The sequence below is a fragment of the Typha angustifolia genome, chromosome 7 (genome assembly GCF_048772165.1).
Source record: "Typha angustifolia cultivar Huaian chromosome 7, ASM4877216v1, whole genome shotgun sequence".
Lineage (NCBI taxonomy): Eukaryota > Viridiplantae > Streptophyta > Magnoliopsida > Poales > Typhaceae > Typha > Typha angustifolia.
In genome coordinates this window covers 11,416,900-11,433,076 of record NC_133245.1, presented here as the reverse complement: position 1 = coordinate 11,433,076, position 16,177 = coordinate 11,416,900, and the positions used below count along the sequence as shown (strand labels likewise).

General features: G+C 38.5%; 1 protein-coding gene across 1 annotated transcript; it reads right to left on the bottom strand.

The window, feature by feature from the left end:
* Window positions 1-7,101: 7,101 nt before the first annotated feature.
* Window positions 7,102-15,866, bottom strand: LOC140763777 (uncharacterized). The gene is made up of 14 exons (XM_073102129.1): window positions 15,310-15,866; window positions 15,144-15,221; window positions 15,012-15,067; window positions 11,283-11,402; window positions 11,100-11,170; window positions 10,776-10,869; window positions 10,378-10,590; window positions 8,983-9,234; window positions 8,604-8,712; window positions 8,075-8,142; window positions 7,851-7,920; window positions 7,686-7,760; window positions 7,490-7,581; window positions 7,102-7,402 (listed from the first exon to the last, which is right to left on the bottom strand). Exons 1-14 carry the CDS (start codon window positions 15,625-15,627, stop codon window positions 7,321-7,323), a joined length of 1,698 nt encoding a protein of 565 aa, XP_072958230.1. The 5' UTR covers window positions 15,628-15,866; the 3' UTR covers window positions 7,102-7,320.
* Between the last annotated feature and the right edge of the window lie 311 nt (window positions 15,867-16,177).

Below are 16,177 nucleotides of genomic sequence, written 5' to 3'. Positions count from 1 at the left end.
CCATTCATCAGAAATTGCAAAACTAACAATTGAGTTGAGCTTAGCCTAAATTTGCAATTTTAGCTCTCCATTCCTTTGTGATCAATATGTTTCTGTTGCTTATGTTCATGTGGACATAAGATGGAATTGTGTAGTGATGGATATAGTGAAGACCATCAACCACATCTAAAGCTATCTATTATCTCCTATGCCATGGAAGTATGTCAAGATGGTTATTTAAGCAGCTAGTCTCTCAAGCTGTCATTCTTTTGGAAATTTGATGACCAAGTATGATGATGAGGGAAAATCTTTCCCTCCATGACGAACACTTTTCAAATTTATAATGCTAGTATGGATGATCTTTGAGTATATGTTGATGGTTCTTCTTTTTTTTTAAGTAAAACAATTTCTTTTCATTCATTCATTGAGGTTACAATCTAAACCAAAAGGTGGATCAGTCCATTCCATGCTAATATGTTATCATTAGTCCTTCCATTAATAAGTCATATCGCCAAGGCCGAGTCACTAAAAATTCAACATGCTCTATCCGAACTCATTGGTATGAGAAGTTTTAATCCAGCAAGGATCACGAGAACCTCCCCACGAAGGGCATTAAAGCATTGATCCAGAAATAAGGCCTTACTCAAAATACCTACCCCTCCAAAGTACGAGGCTCACCATGCTGCATCCACCCATGCAACGTAATCCCCCTTAGCTAGAATAATGTTAAGACGATTTGATACACTTAGTTAAGATCTTTTCTTATTGTATTAGGTGTTTCTTTTCATTAAAATAAAATTTCTATAGGTCGCGTTCGAACGCAGGTGGAGTTGCACTCGAACGCCCTTGTGAACGCCTTGTGAACACCTGCATCAGGTTCGCAAATACACAGAACGCATATTGTGCATTCAAATGCGATCGACGAGTTTGAACACCCGCGTTCGAACGTCTGTGTCGCGTTCGCAAATCCAGAGAAGGGGCTTTTTGAGTGCGTTCGAACGCGATCAACGGAAATCCTCTAGAATTAGGGTTTCATATTGTTTTAGGATTTGTTGGCTAGCCTCTATAAATATGTGGATGGCAGCCAACTTCATAATACTATTGGGTTATTGATTTCTTGCCTCCTATCTTCTCTCTAGACTTCTCCCTCCTCCCTCTTCACCATCCTTCCATCTCTACCATTGGAAATGTTTTTTCTCGCTTTTAATCTTCCTCGTCTATCGAGTCACCCCTCTTCTTTGGGATCTCGACCACTTCGCTCCCCTCGTCTACTTTTCTTAATTACTTCGACAATCCACCCTCATTTTCATACCCATCCATAACCCTAACATCCACTTCACCCGTCACCACCACCATCACCCACGTTATTTCGTATTTTCGTCACTACTACAGTTTGAATCTGTGAAGGGCATAAATATGAAAGTTGTAGATTAAGAAATTTTCTGACTACTAGAGAATATCTGATGAATATTTTTTCACGGTTGCATGAACTGCTTTCTGCAATAAATTCAAATCTTAAGGAATTGTTCCGTAGCCGATCTTTTGGTATTAGATCTTATCAATTTGGAATTAGAGCCCATCAATTTGGCATCAGAGCTTGTCACGATTGTAGGCTTCTGGCCCATGCAATCTATCTAGTCCATGCATTTTGTCGCATGAGCTTCTTTAGGAGGGTCAAAGTTATTCACTTGAATTTGACAAGATGGCCATAGGTAATCTGTCTCCACGGAGGTACTAGCTACTCTCTTGAAGACCAACGCGTTCCTCCGCTTCCACAGGCACCACATGAGAACTAGAGCGAAGACAAAGATTTCTAGCTCTAGGATCTTCTGCATCTCTAACATCCATTGGTCCAACCTTTTTATCGATGAGTCATGCTTTAAGCCAAGCCTGCTGTGGAACCATGTAGCTAAGGCGAACTAACAACCAAAGAGAGGATGGATTATAGATTCATCATCAACAAGACAACAGAGATAGATGGGTTCGATTGCTTGAACTCAACAGTGGTGGGACGCTTTTACTAGCAAGACAACGACCAAACATTGCCAAAAAGAGGTTTTAATTCTTAGCAAAATTGTTTTTCTCCCCCAAATTAGCTTACAAAGATTCCTCAATTGGGGTGTAGATGAGGAGTTGAGCTAGTCTCCATTTGAGAGCGCACAATAGGTTGATTTGGTTGAAAAACTCCCCCTCGAGGAGGGCTTCCATATCAAATGGTTAGAGAGATTTAGCCCTTCAAGATCGATCCACAGGTTGAGGATGCATTATGCAACGTCCTCCTGAAAGCTGATGTTGATTAAGTCAGAGTTCCATCCATGGCCACTCATAAGGTCCTTTATCACCTGAATGTTGGGAGGGAGTGTATTTGGTCCTATGTCCGGAATAGGCAGCCATGGATCTTGTTTGATAGAAATGGAACTTTCATCTCCCACCTCCCATACCGCCTTGTCTCTAAGCCTTTATTTGATCCTTAGGAAAGATTTTTAAGTCAATATGGCTTTGCCTTTATGTTTAGCTTTCCATAGTGAGCAATTTGGAAAGTATTTGCTCTTACGTAACCTAGCTCAGTCACTGTCCAACGAGGAGATGAGCCTCCAAACCAGCTTAGCCACTAGGCTTTTATTAACTAGCTGGGGGCAACAGATACCTAGGCCTCCTCTGTTGGCTCGTCGACAAAGAAGCTTCTAGCTCCGCTGGTAAATGTGGCGATTATTATCCTTGAAACCCCATCATAAGTTTCCTAAGGAGCACTTGATTTTCCTTATAATTGTTTTTGGAAAAAGAGCAGCAGCCATGAAGAAGATCGACATATAATTGAGAACATATTTGATGAGAACCAAGTATCCGGTATGTGAGAGAGTGCTCGCTTGCCACCCAGTTAGCTTGGCTTGAAGATTCTCCACAAAAAAGTTGTAGTTGTCCGACCTCTTTCAGGAAGAGAGGAAAGGGATGCCTAGGTACCTTTTTTCTCTAGCCTGAGGGGCCTAACTTGGATAATAGAAATGATTTATGATTTGACCTGGAGATTGGCATATTTGCTGAAGTGGATCGCAGATTTCTCCAGGTTCAGAGCTTGACCCAAGATCTTGTCATGCATTTGTTTCGAGGCGTCAGATTGTTGACAATCATGTCATCTCTCAAAAAGTGTTGAATTATCTTAAGAATTCTAAAAGCAAAACTAGTAGCTTTGTGGTTATGGCTGACTTATCTAAGGCCTTTGATCGTATGGAATTAGCATTTATCTGTGACTAATTAAGCTCTATGGCTTCACGAATTTCTTTGCCGATTGTGTTCTTGCTTGCCTCTCATCATCCTCCCTAGTAGTTCTAGTTAATGGAGAGCAAAGCAACTTCTTTAACCCAGGTCGAGGGCTTCGCCGAGGTTGTCCAATGTTGCCTTACCTCTTTATCCTTGGAATCAACATTCTCTCTACTCTCCTAGAGAATGAAGCCAGCCACAAGAGAATTAGAGGAATCAAGTTGGCAAGGAACGCCCTAAAAATTAACCATCTCATGTTTGTGGACGGCCTACTCCTTTTTGGAACTGCCCACCCTTGGTAGTGTCACCAAACTGAAAGACACAATCAACACATTGAGGTAGGGCTTCATCCTTTGGGCTAGAATCTTAATATATGAGTTTGTAAATTGTGTTACGAAGACTGATCTGTCAGAAGTCCCCCACAAACTCCGAGACCTTCTTAGGGATCAAGACAATACAGGTTCTATTTACTTCAATGTCCATTCTTCCAGTGCTGAAGAAAGTTCTAACAGTTGAGTAGATGTTATCTCTGAGAGTGAGCTAGAAAGAGTAGAAGAATCTGGCATTCAGCCTATCTGGCCCCGGGGCTTTGTCCAAGGAGAGGTTTTTGAGAACTTTCTCAATATCTTCATTAGTGGAAATGGTATCAAGCTCATTGGCAGTAGTCTCTAGAAGTTTAGGAAAAGAAGCTGACTCCTCACGGCAGCTGTTGAACAAAGAAGGTGGCAAAGTGGAGGTGAACAGCTTTTTAAAGTACTCTAGAAAGGCTCCTTGGATGATTGCATTGTTGAAGGTACTCTCACCAGGCTCCTTGGATGATCGCATTGTTGAAGGTACTCTCACCAGGCTCCTTGGATGATCGCATGAGGCATTGGAGTGGAAGTACTTAGTGTTGCGGTCGCCACCCTTTAGCCAGTCCACCTAGGCATGTTGCTTCCAATAATCTTCTTGTTTGATAAGGAGATCCTAGAGGTGATAGCACAAAGTACCTTCTTTAAGTAAGTTTTAGGCAAGCTTATCTTCAAATTGAACTTTTAGAATGGCATCTTCGACTCTTCTAATGTCCTCGGCTAGGTTCCTAGCATATTGCTTGGCCTAAGCCCAAATGGAATAGGTAAGAGATCTCAGGCACGCATAGAGAAGCTACTAATGCGAGTAGAGTCTGTGTCGTTCATCTTTGCAGTGACTGTGGTAAAATTGTACACTAAGCTACCAATTTTCCACCCGAAATAGCCTTAGCCGCTTCCTTTTGGCAAGTGTTGTGAGGAGCTGACGACACTACGGTGGTAGAATCAGGCTAAAGGAAATTTGTTGCACCAGCTTGTAGTAGCTAAACCCCGGTCTAAGCACTCATGGACTAGGTGGGGTTCCATTCGGTGGTTTGGCCAAGTGTATGCAAGACCCCGAAAACCCAAATCAAGCAGTTCCACACTATTGATCTTAGCGTTAAACATTCAGCCTTACTGCAGGGATTTGGGATCCTCCAAATTTTTTGTGAGAGGAAGAGACATTGTTAAAGACCCCCACATAGCAAAACGGTCGTTGGTCCACTGAAAAGAATCCAATAGAATCCTAGAGCTCCGCATCTTCTTCATGATAAGGGTTTCCATAGGCTCCACAAAAGATCTAGTCTTCACCCGAGGTCACTTCACAAATTACAACAATGATAAAGCTTGTACTGGCACCAACCACTTCCTCAAGGGGAATGGCTTCGTCCATCTTCTTCTCCGAGAGAAGCTCTGAGAACTTGCGAAAGAGTTCCTCATCTGTCAGGGCCATGGTCCAAAAGATTACAAGAAGAATGAGGGTGGAAAAATAAAGGGAGATATACATGTGGTGATGCAGTAGAAAAGAACACTTAAAAAATGGAAAAGGGTGAGAGAGGGTGGAGGAGGGAGGGTTGGGGGACCTAGAGAGAAAGGGGAAGACAAGGAGGAAAGAGGAGAGCAAAACCCTAGGGGAAGGTTGGAGAGTTCTCCGGAAGAAAAATGACATGTACGCTAATGGTTCTTAGAGCATCATAAAAGCTCATCCTTTTAATTGCAAATAATTTATCTCCAAGCCTTCCCTTATGAACAGAACTACCTAACTTAGTTTCTTCACTGTAACTATTTGTAGCTTTACTGATCTCATCAAAGCAGTAGTTGATCAAGGCGTACTTCGACACCCTGGCAACTAAATCAGGCGACAAGCATGATGCAGTGGTGCTCCTAGTAGTAAATGAGTCATGACTGTTGCGTCTCCATTTGTATGCAAATAGCACAAATCCAATTAAAGCAAGTAGTAGAAAGGGTACTACTATTACAGAGATAATCACATATAACTTCTGGCTTTCATCTCCATGAATTAATATAATAGGATGCACAGGAATGAAATCATAGTCACCGTTGTTTGGATCAACAATGCTGGAAATTATCAATGGTGTCGTTTGAAGGGGAAATAAGATTGTGGTTTTAGGATATATAGTTGTCTATGGATCAATGCGATTCTCTGCCAATATATCACTAGAAGGAATGCCAAATTTTTTGGCCACTAATCCGACAAGGTATTGAAATCCATATCTAGTATCGTTTAAATCAAAACAAGCACATGTAAGAGGCACAGTTAATTTCGCCCCCACCTTAAGTATCTGCAGTATCTAATTGATTCTCCTTAGCAAGAGTTTGTGATCGGTAGACGACATACGTTTCACATGAATTCTAATAACTATTGTACACATGCGTAGCAAGAGCCAGGAGAGATTGCGAGGACTGAGCATGGATCTGGATCGTAGAATTGCTTTGAAAATGTGACACCGAGAAGTAAGAAATGGATGATAAGATTTAATTTACAAGCATCTTAATGTGACATGATAAGGCAAAGGGAGCTTGGAAAAAAACGCAAGTAAGAAGGCCTTAAGGTTTCAAGTGGAACATGGCTTTGTAGTAGTCTTTAAAGCCAGATCACTATACAAGGATATATGTAAGTTGACAGAGCTTGTAAAATTCTACTTTTAGTCCAGTGATGCTAATTATATTCAAATTAAGTTGATCAATTTCAGACAAATTAGCAGGCCAGTCCTGTCTTTGGTGGGAGGGAAAAGCAAAGAAAGGATGATCACTTGCACGTCGAAAACAAGATTCGACTAAATAATGGAGATATTGATGTCCGTGGTCGATAGTAATTGCACTTCTTTTAACACTGGAATGTAGTACGATGGAGGTTGAGATGAGGCCTCTTTCGTATCACAAAGAGATACGACTCCACAGAGAGAGTTCACTTTTGTGTTTCTTTGGGAGGAATTGTTAAAATGGTATACTCTTCTATTGTGTTAAAAATTGTATTTGTGCAAGGAAACAATACCTGGAGCTCGCTACAAATTCGTTGCATTACTTCTTGCTGGAATGAGAACAAAGGCCACCAGGACAATAACATAAACATCCCAGAGGAGGAATACAATTTGACGGACAAACCACTCGCCACATCAAAAATTAAAAATAAAGTTTTCTTCAAATAAATAATAATAACAAAGAGAAAAAAAACAGAAGAACAAAAGAGACAGCAGATTGAAAAAGGAGGGTAAAGAAAGCACACATTAAGTCTCAACTTGGAAAGAATCAAAATCTCGCCTGTACCACCCAAGATGCAAACCATACAAAAACCTACCCAGTATCTGTCTCAGTTATTAACTTAAAAATATAATGTGAAAAAACAGGCCATAATTTCAAGCAGAGGACAAGACTACCAGAGGTTGCCACGTTACTTCAAACACTAACAAACAATCAACAATTATCGCTGAGATAAATCTCTTACCACTGATTCTGGTCCATCTCTCAAAACTATAAGACACAAGTATAAGAAGATAAGTTATTAGAGAACTGTACAAAATGAGAAGCACTTCCTCTTATTGGAACTCACGCAACAAATAGCCATTACATTCTTCAGATACAAAATACAAAATTCCAACTGAAGGGGAAAGGAGCGGAAGCTTCACTTGGGAGATTGTAAAGATACCTATTATACAAACGGCGTGAACAGAAAAAAAAAAATAGATATACAATGAAAATGAGCCAGCAAGCTTCATAATCAGGAGCAATTAACAGATTACGCAGAGGGTCTTTGATAGATATATTTGGTTCTTGGATCAACAATGAGGCCCTTTCCTCCATTTACTTCAAGATCATGCCTACACAAAATATTCCCATGAGGACTATTGCCCAAAAAAACAAAAATTACAAGTGGATTGAAATGTAACAGAAGTTAGAACACTCACTGGAAGACAAAGTCGGGAATGGTTAACTGCTCACGAGGTACATATCTAAAGAGTTGAACAAGTCGGTCTACATAGACCACTTTCTTCCATACCTAATGTAAAGAAAAGGAAAGTTAGAAATCATAAGTTCTTTCCTTCTTTCTTTTTGGCTCATTTTCTGTGTGTTTGTGGTGAAGACATTAAGGGCAGAAGGTACCTCTCCGTCTACAAATAACTGCAAGGTGAAGATAGCTGTTCTTAGCCCCAATGTTGGATGGAGAACATACACTGCCTGCAAACATTACAAAACCATCATACAAAAATGTGTAAAGGGCATTAGTGAAATGAAATATTTGCATGCTGGACGAAATTAAGCACAGACATGTAAATTGCGCTGGTGCTTCCGACCAAGTATCTGCTGTAACCTCTTCATCCATCCTAGATCTGGTTGCCTGCTCATTTTAACAAAATATTAATATATTCTCCTTCGATGAATGTGTGGCACTATTTTCAAACTATGAAAATTGAGGTAAATAGATGAAATGGAGAAATAGATTAATGTACTCAATTAAAGCTCTGGTTCTAAGTTCTACTGTGAACACTTACATCTGCAGAGATGCTGCAGAGTGAAAATAAACAATTGTATAAGGCTTCTGAATCAAGGGTTCAAATTCCTGCAAAACAGAATTTCTGTAAGTTGATCAACCCACATGGGGATTATTCCTGCTAATATGGCAAACGAGATCTAGGAAAGAAGCAGAATTAGCATAATTAATTCATCAAAAAGTTAAGAAAACACAAGACATCTCTTGCCATAATGGATTGTAATTAACTTAGGGACCAGAATAATCAGAACAAAATTGCAGTTAATGAACTGCAGCTAAACTTGAAAGTAATTCATTTTAAGGGAAACAAGTAAAGTACATTCAAAGGCTTTTTAACAGTTTAACTTGCTCCAGCACCATAAAATAATTGGTAGAATCTAAAGCATTAATTTAGGGGCTTAAATAATGAACTATGTTCCTTGGCATCTGGTTGAAAATATAATATGCAAACCTTCCCTAAAAACATAAAATATTTAGAAGTAGATAAATTCGGCAAATTGAAGAGTCTGATTGCCAGTAAGAATTGATACCTTTACCACATAGAGAACAAACCGTTCTAGATCAAGACATCGAAGAAGAAAATGAGCTCCAACAACGACCATCACAGGACGCCCCTCACTGTCAACTCCACCACGATAACTGAAATTTAAGGAAAAGTCTAAAAATCTTAATAGCCTATAGAGAACAACCAATATGTTAACAAGAAAATTCATTCTGAAAAGAAGACAACAAGTGCAAGAAAACCATAAGGTAAGAAGAGCCTTAACTATCACCAAAAGAAAAATAATCAAGGCATATGATAATGAACAGTATTTGTAGATGCAATCATAGTTGTTTATGTTAATTTACAAAATTGAAACTAGAGTATAGCAGAAATATTTCCAATGAAGCATAGTACAATGGACATACACAATCTTCATTTCAGCAATCTCTGAAAGGTTAAGCGAATTTGCTTTAGCAAGATATCGTGAATGAAGTGAATATTCCTCAGCAGCAGATAATGGTGGTCCACCTAGATCACCAAATCCAAGCAGTTTAGCACAATTAAATCCACTTTGTGCTTGAGCAGCCTTCTGCCATTGCTCTTTCCGTCGCTGATCAGGATCTTTAATTAATGACATGAATGCTGGATCTAAGAAAGAATCCAACTTGAAAGAATTCCTGTTGAAAAAGATTGACTGATGAGTCAATAAGGAAAATATCAACTAACACCCAACATATATGAAATGATGAACTCAAACATAATGAAAAGAATAGAAAAGCAACTGAAGTCAAACTATTCTGTTTGCCGACTGGAAGGATAGTCCATGAAAAAGGGGCAAGATATCAAGCAATGGCTGTGGAGATAAAATCAAAGAGCATTGACACAATTCTAATTCCCCTAGTATTAGTACACAAGCAAAAATCAAAAGAAAGGCACTTCAAGTAGTTCATTCATTAATCTGTCATTCTGGTCATTTGTGAGGTCATAAGCAAATGAAATTGAAGTTACTTCTAAAGTCAAAGTCATGAAGCATAGATTGTCATACCACAGATGAATGTTATATCACACTTATAATGTGCCACTTTGGTTTCCAGTTTCTGTGCACTCTTTCTATTGTTTAACTCCTACAAAGTACCAACAAGTCAAAAACTACCTCAGATTCCATAGGTGCTTGCACATTGATGCATGCTTTTGTACCCTTAAAAGATGACTTACTTTTTTACTAATTTGTGTGACAGAATGTTGATCTGACATCATCAAAGACTGAAATATCAATTGTCCACTTTGGCAAGCTCCCTTATGTTTGCACATAATAGCACTATCAAGAACAAAGAACCGTCCAAGGAAAGGGAATTACACAACATGATCCAAGATGAAAACAGTGTGAACTAGATGATTCGCCTAGTAAAAACTAATGGAATCGCCTAGCTATAACTACATCACATAAATTATATGAGAACTCTGATAACACTGGCTCCTCAAAGATCACCATTTAACAGGCTACAGACCTTAAGAAAATGAACAGCCTATCATTCTTTGTTTTCCCTTCAACTCCTATTTGTCCTTGAAAAGCAAGTGGTCAAACATGGCTTTCAACTTTCAAGGCAATGAACTGAGAAAGAGAGACACAGTGCTAAAAGTAAACAGATATGCAACTCCAAGAACTTCTGATTGATAAGGAAGCCAATGTTAAGCCTTCTTATGGTGGTCCCAATTTAAGCCTTTCAGTATTAGGATTACCTCAAAGTTGCATAAACGAAGCTACAAATGAAGATCAGAAAAAGAAAAACTATAAGCTCCGGAACACTCAGAATTCTTACCGCCTCAATGTCAATCCAACATCTGCAGCAGGTGAATCTACCAAGACTGTGGGCTGTTTTGGTATATTGGCTGAAACAGCAGGCAATGGTTTTATCCTAATCTTCCTTTCATCTATTATTGTCTCACCATTCTCATCCCCTACATCTGCTGGAAGCTTCGATGCTGCAATCTCTTCTTCATGCTTATCCCGAGGAAAATAAAGTGGAAGTAATCTGCGTATGCACTACTGTCAGAGGGAAAGCCAGTAAAACAAAGCAAGTATACTATTATCTTCTTCAGAAAGTACTTCTGAACATGAAAATTTTATTTTACAACATCATGGATGAAATATTTAGTTCAAAAGATTAGGTCACTCCTCGGAACTTGCTACTTTTCCTTGTAGTTCCTAAAGACATACCTTTTATAAATCTCTGTATCATTTGATGTTGTAGTACAGAAAACAACAGCAGTGATTTTGTCTTTCTGCTTCTCCAGAAAACGTCTTACGGTCCCTGATAAATGCACCAAAATAAGTAAACTACAGCTGCACGAAAATGAAATAACATGTATGAACACATGAATTTATATTTTACAAAAATCAGAACAAAAAACATATGTAAGAACGAATGTACTAAAAAGAGTTAAATTAAATGAAGTGTTGCATTAAAAAGGTAATAATAATGATTAAACCAACAAAAATTACATAAAAGGCCAGTAGAGGAAACAGTTTTCTGTTACTCACTTATTGCCACATGAGCAGCTGGTTCACGAGGATAATTTTTTGCCTCCGTGTATATGCAACCAGTGGCAATGCTGCATCATGAGGAAGATAATACAATTAGTTCCATAAGTCTCTATCAGATGCAGACTAATGTGTAAGAATATCCAGCTTAGAATCTGTGAGTATATAAAATATCTATGCAACCTTTGAAGTCCATTCTCAATGAGTAGCTCCAAGCAAGACCGGTAGCAGTGGCTAAGGGCATTTTCTGCAGCTGTGTGATATTTAACAGCATATTTGGGTCCAACAGTATGTATGATCTTTCTGTGAGAATGTTAAAGGAATATATTAGAAATCGCAATCTAAGATTGTACAAGCATAGATTCTGGAATAAATAGATTCATGGGCTACATTATGTGCCATTAAAGTCAAAAGACTGAAAAACATTACAAACTCAAATATAAATATTGCATATATCAACTATTCAGAAATACAAATAAGCATCCATATTTTCGATGTCACAAATGCCACAAGAACACCCTTGGTCCATGAATATATACCATTTGGCATGAATACCGTGCGGACCAAGTAAACAAGCATAGTATGCCTGTTCTAAATTCTAATGCTAGGCCTTCTTTTGTTTTATCTGCTCTATATTGACATACTGCAAGCTAAGCGGCAGAACCTATATCATCTGATAGTCAGTCTTATGCTTATTTTTTACTTTTTCCAAGGTAACAATTTTTAGAAAGATTCAATATTAACTATTCATTTGAGTCCTCAGACTAATCGTGTATGGTTTAAAGTTTCACCAAGACAAAACAGAACTACAATAAAGGGAAGCAACAACAACCCAGTAATGGTCGAAATTTAATGAAAACTAAAGCAGAAACTCATTAATTAAGGCCGAAACTATCAAGATTTATGGTTTTGACATTTATCTTGGACCACATTAGAATAAAACCATTATATTTCGACATAAAATATTCATTTCTTTTTTAGCGTTATAAACTGAAATCAACCAAAATCGAAACTTCAAATTAGACATAATCAGAATCCTATGAACACCTTGTGCATGTTGTATGCTAAAAGCATTAGTCAATAGGTATAGATGTTTAACTCTTACATAGAACTTTAACTCTTTTGTAGAACTTTAACTCTTTCATAAAATTCTACCACTAATAAATGATAATAATGATCATCGTGTAACAGGGCAATAGACATTGTGTCAATCTAACCCAACCATTTATTAGGACAATATAAATTGCATGCCACACTGGTTATCGTGTACACTAGGGGTGTAAATGACCCAAGTTCAAGCAAGCTGAGCTCCGCTCGGCTTAGCTCAAAACAGATAATACCCAGCTTGGCTTGAGCTCGACACAAGCTGGCGAATGGGGGCTCAAGCTTGGCTCGCCCAAGTATCAAGCTAGCTCAAGTCAGCTCGAGTGGCTTGCATCTAAAATATTATATATAAATTAATTTAAGAGAACACATTTTAACTATGTAAGAGCTACCTATCAAGATCATTCAATGTTTGTTACTTTTCGATGTGCCACTAAAAGTGGAACTTCATTTGAAAAGAGTAACATGTTGCCTTGATAAATGTAGTAAGTAGGATTTGAACCTGAGCCTTGGGTAATTTAAAAAGTTCTATAACCAAATGTGCTAGAATAGCTTTAGATAAAATAGTTGAATTAAATATATATATAATATATTTCGAGCTAATTTGAACTGAGCTCGAGTGAGTTGGCTTTAGCTTGGCTCAGCTCGATTAACTTTTCAAGCTAAATAATTCAGCTTGGCTCTGCTCATTTAAAGCTCGAACCAAGCACATGAGCCTCATGAGCCGACGAGCTTTTCTGATAGCTCTAGTGTACATCAAACTAGTCAGATGTTGCATATTGATCCATGTAAAAAGCGCACCAAAGGAAATTGGATTTGTCTAGACCTATATTTTTGAAAGATAAATATCCAAAGTGGCATTGCATGTTTCAATTTATCGGCATATATTGCTAAGCATGGATCATCATGTACAACTCGCAAACTCACATCTACGAGGAAGGTTGTTGCAACTCCATTAATATGAAAGTTACAGTCATATTTTAGAAGTGATGGAAACAAGGATATTTCATTATAAGAAATCGAAGATAGAAAGAGGGAGAGAGAGATTCATCATTACTTTTCTTAGAAAAAAGATTGGATGGAAATATAGTGATTAGTGAATTTCTTCTGATTCATTACACAACAATAATACAGAGGCAAAAGGTTAAACTTCTTGTTGGAATGGAGGTTTCTTCTATGAAAAGTAAAAATGTTAGCAGAATTGTAAAGAGTTATTGTGTCATACAAAAACAGAAAATGTGTGTAGAGATATGATCAAAGAGGAAGTCCATGAAAACCGAGTAAAAAAAAAAAGCCTTGATGGCTTGACAGTACATTATAAAGAGAGTAGCAGAGAGTAGGCCAAAGAAACAAGGGATATGAGAAAAAATTAGGAGAAGAAAATCACATTATTGCTATTAGATATATCAAAAGAACCAAGAATAACCTCTTAAGCATCAAAATCTGTGCACATAAAGAAGTTAAACAATTCAAATGCATTTAAATTTCACACAGGTATCTCACTATCTCAACAAATATCTTTCATTGTTTATTCAAAATTTCAAACTACAAAGTTACATACTAGAGTTGACAAGTTCAGTTAAATACTTAAATTATCAACTGTTGGGCAGCATTCTTGACAATTATTGTACCAAGAATTTTGCAAACAGATCATGGTAGAGCATCTATGGTTCAATTGAAGCTCCAACTATAAATGTAATAGAAAAAAGATCTTGATTACGATAGTTTTGTCATGCTATGATACTATCATACTAACGCGAAAGAAATTACTGAATCAGAATGCTTTTCCTTTTATCCACACAATCCTAGCAACAGACTCACAATGGAGAAGATTGACTCTCTAATTTCGGATGAGAAGTGGATGATGTCCTATAAGAGAATGAGGAAAATGGTGGTAGAGACATAGATAAGCAATTCTGGGGTGAAGAAAGATACATGTGGTATTCCAAAAAATGGTATCATCAGCCAGATATATCACCCGGAAGAATAAGCTTGTTGCTGATCCTGCTATGATTGTCACCTGTCATGGCTGATCCCTAACCTTGTGTAAATCTCTTGGAGTGGATTTGGCATTTAGAATCATCACATATCATCTATGTCCACATATAATATATTTCTCTATCTACCCATCTCCTCTCTTCATTTTGATAGGTCGGTTGATCTTGTCCATATCAATGTGCCATGGATGCAGCACTGGTTTTAATGTGAAAAGAAAAGCTCCTAGGTTATCATCACTAACTATAGTATCATCTATAAGATACACCGAGTTGATATCATCATCATTTTATTCCCTGACCACAAGCATGTGCAAGCTCCACTTCAGAGTTTTATGCGGTTTCCATATATAAAATGTCACATAAACATGGCTAACTAAGTAATATAATACTTTTATACTAATTTAATGGTAGTTTAGATTTTCCCTTTTTTCTTCAATTCTTTCTTTTTATATCATTTTAAAGAGCTCATTGAAATACATAGCATTTCGTTCTAAGTTATACAGAAAAAATTTCATAGGGCCTGCTTGGTTTGTTGTATTTGCAGATGTTTTATCTCTAGACGCGGTATCTAGTTTAAGAACCATTATTTGGTTTGTTGTAGGTGCAGCATTTCTAGATACCAAAAGAGGACCATATGATGCATTCTGTCAATGCACTTAATACGAATGCATTGCAAAATACACTATTTGAAGCATGGTTAGAAGCACAACAAACTTACACCGTGGCACTAATATGGCATTGTCACAAATAAGACAGCCAAACAATGGTTTTGGATCTCTAAATACAACGTCATTAAATGCAGAGAACATACCGAGCTGGGAGATCATAAGCGTTGGTCATCTTCGCCATTCCAGTCCTGCAACCTCCCTGCATACAATTTCGTAAGATCGTTAAGTCAACAAAAAGGAAAAAACATTTAACTAGAGGAACACAGCAAACCTACCAATGTCGCACATTCCTCCGCAAGCCCAGGTCCCGCTGCGGCATGCAATCCAGGGCTACTATGTGCCTCATCCAAGCTCTACCAATTTAAACCAACCAATTCAATCAACAAACAAATTGGAAAACCTACCCAATTTCTAAGCAACCAAAATTACAAACCAAACCACCTCGTTGCTGGAATTCACCACCGCATCAACCTCAAGATTCCAAGGGTTCCCTCGCCAAAGATAAATCTTGGAATTGATCTCATGGTCGACTGGGAATCTCGAGGTGAGGCCGTCGCCGTCGGCTCCGGACTCGGATCCCGCCGTGGAGGTGAGCGGATCCGAGAAGTAGGAGAAGGGCGAGGTGGGATCCGCCGCCGCGTAGCTGCGCTGGTCCGCGTCGCTCCAACGTGGCACCTGGTCGAGCGTCACCACCGCGTCCCCCGTGTCCGACGAGGCTATCCCGCCACGTGTCGGCCCCTGCGGCACGCCACGATACATCTCCGGCGCGGGATCGAAGCCGGCCAGGAGGTCACTGAACTCGGCGACGGATTAGAGATGGGCGAAGAGGTGGAAGGGATGGAGGAGGAAGATAGGCGTTTGGAGGATGGAGAGGAAGCCAAGGATTGATGATTGGGGGGAGGGGTCAGATACCATTACCGAATCGGGAAATACGATTTTACAATTAAAGTAGCGGACTTGGATGAAATTACAGCTCATCCCCTTCGTTCTTATATGATCTCGATCTCCGGACGGATTCTAAACTAAGTTTTAACCTAACTAAACTAGGTCTTCATATATATATTTTCTCTTTTTCCTCGTAATAATTTTCTGGCCTTTCTACTTGTGATATCTTTCCGGCCGATACTCTCAAATACGAGACACGGATCGGTCTTTAAGTCTATGTCAACAGGAATACGACTCATTTACTAAATAGTTCAAACGAGTTACATGAGTTTTCCATGTTCACATAAGTTATTGTCTTATAAACATATTAGTGACTTAAAAACGGTCATTTTCACACACAAAAGAAAATAAGTTTTATATAAAT

What these genes read in the sequence shown, in the direction of transcription:
- LOC140763777 (XM_073102129.1), bottom strand. Translation starts at nt 15,627, where the DNA reads ATGTATCGTGGCGTGCCGCAGGGGCCGACACGTGGCGGGATAGCCTCG. An exon ending in ATTGAGAATGGACTTCAAAG is followed by an intron (nt 11,171 to 11,282) that starts GTTGCATAGATA and finishes CTCATGATGCAG; the next exon opens with CATTGCCACTGGTTGCATAT. An exon ending in AGCTGCTCATGTGGCAATAA is followed by an intron (nt 10,870 to 11,099) that starts GTGAGTAACAGA and finishes TGCATTTATCAG; the next exon opens with GGACCGTAAGACGTTTTCTG.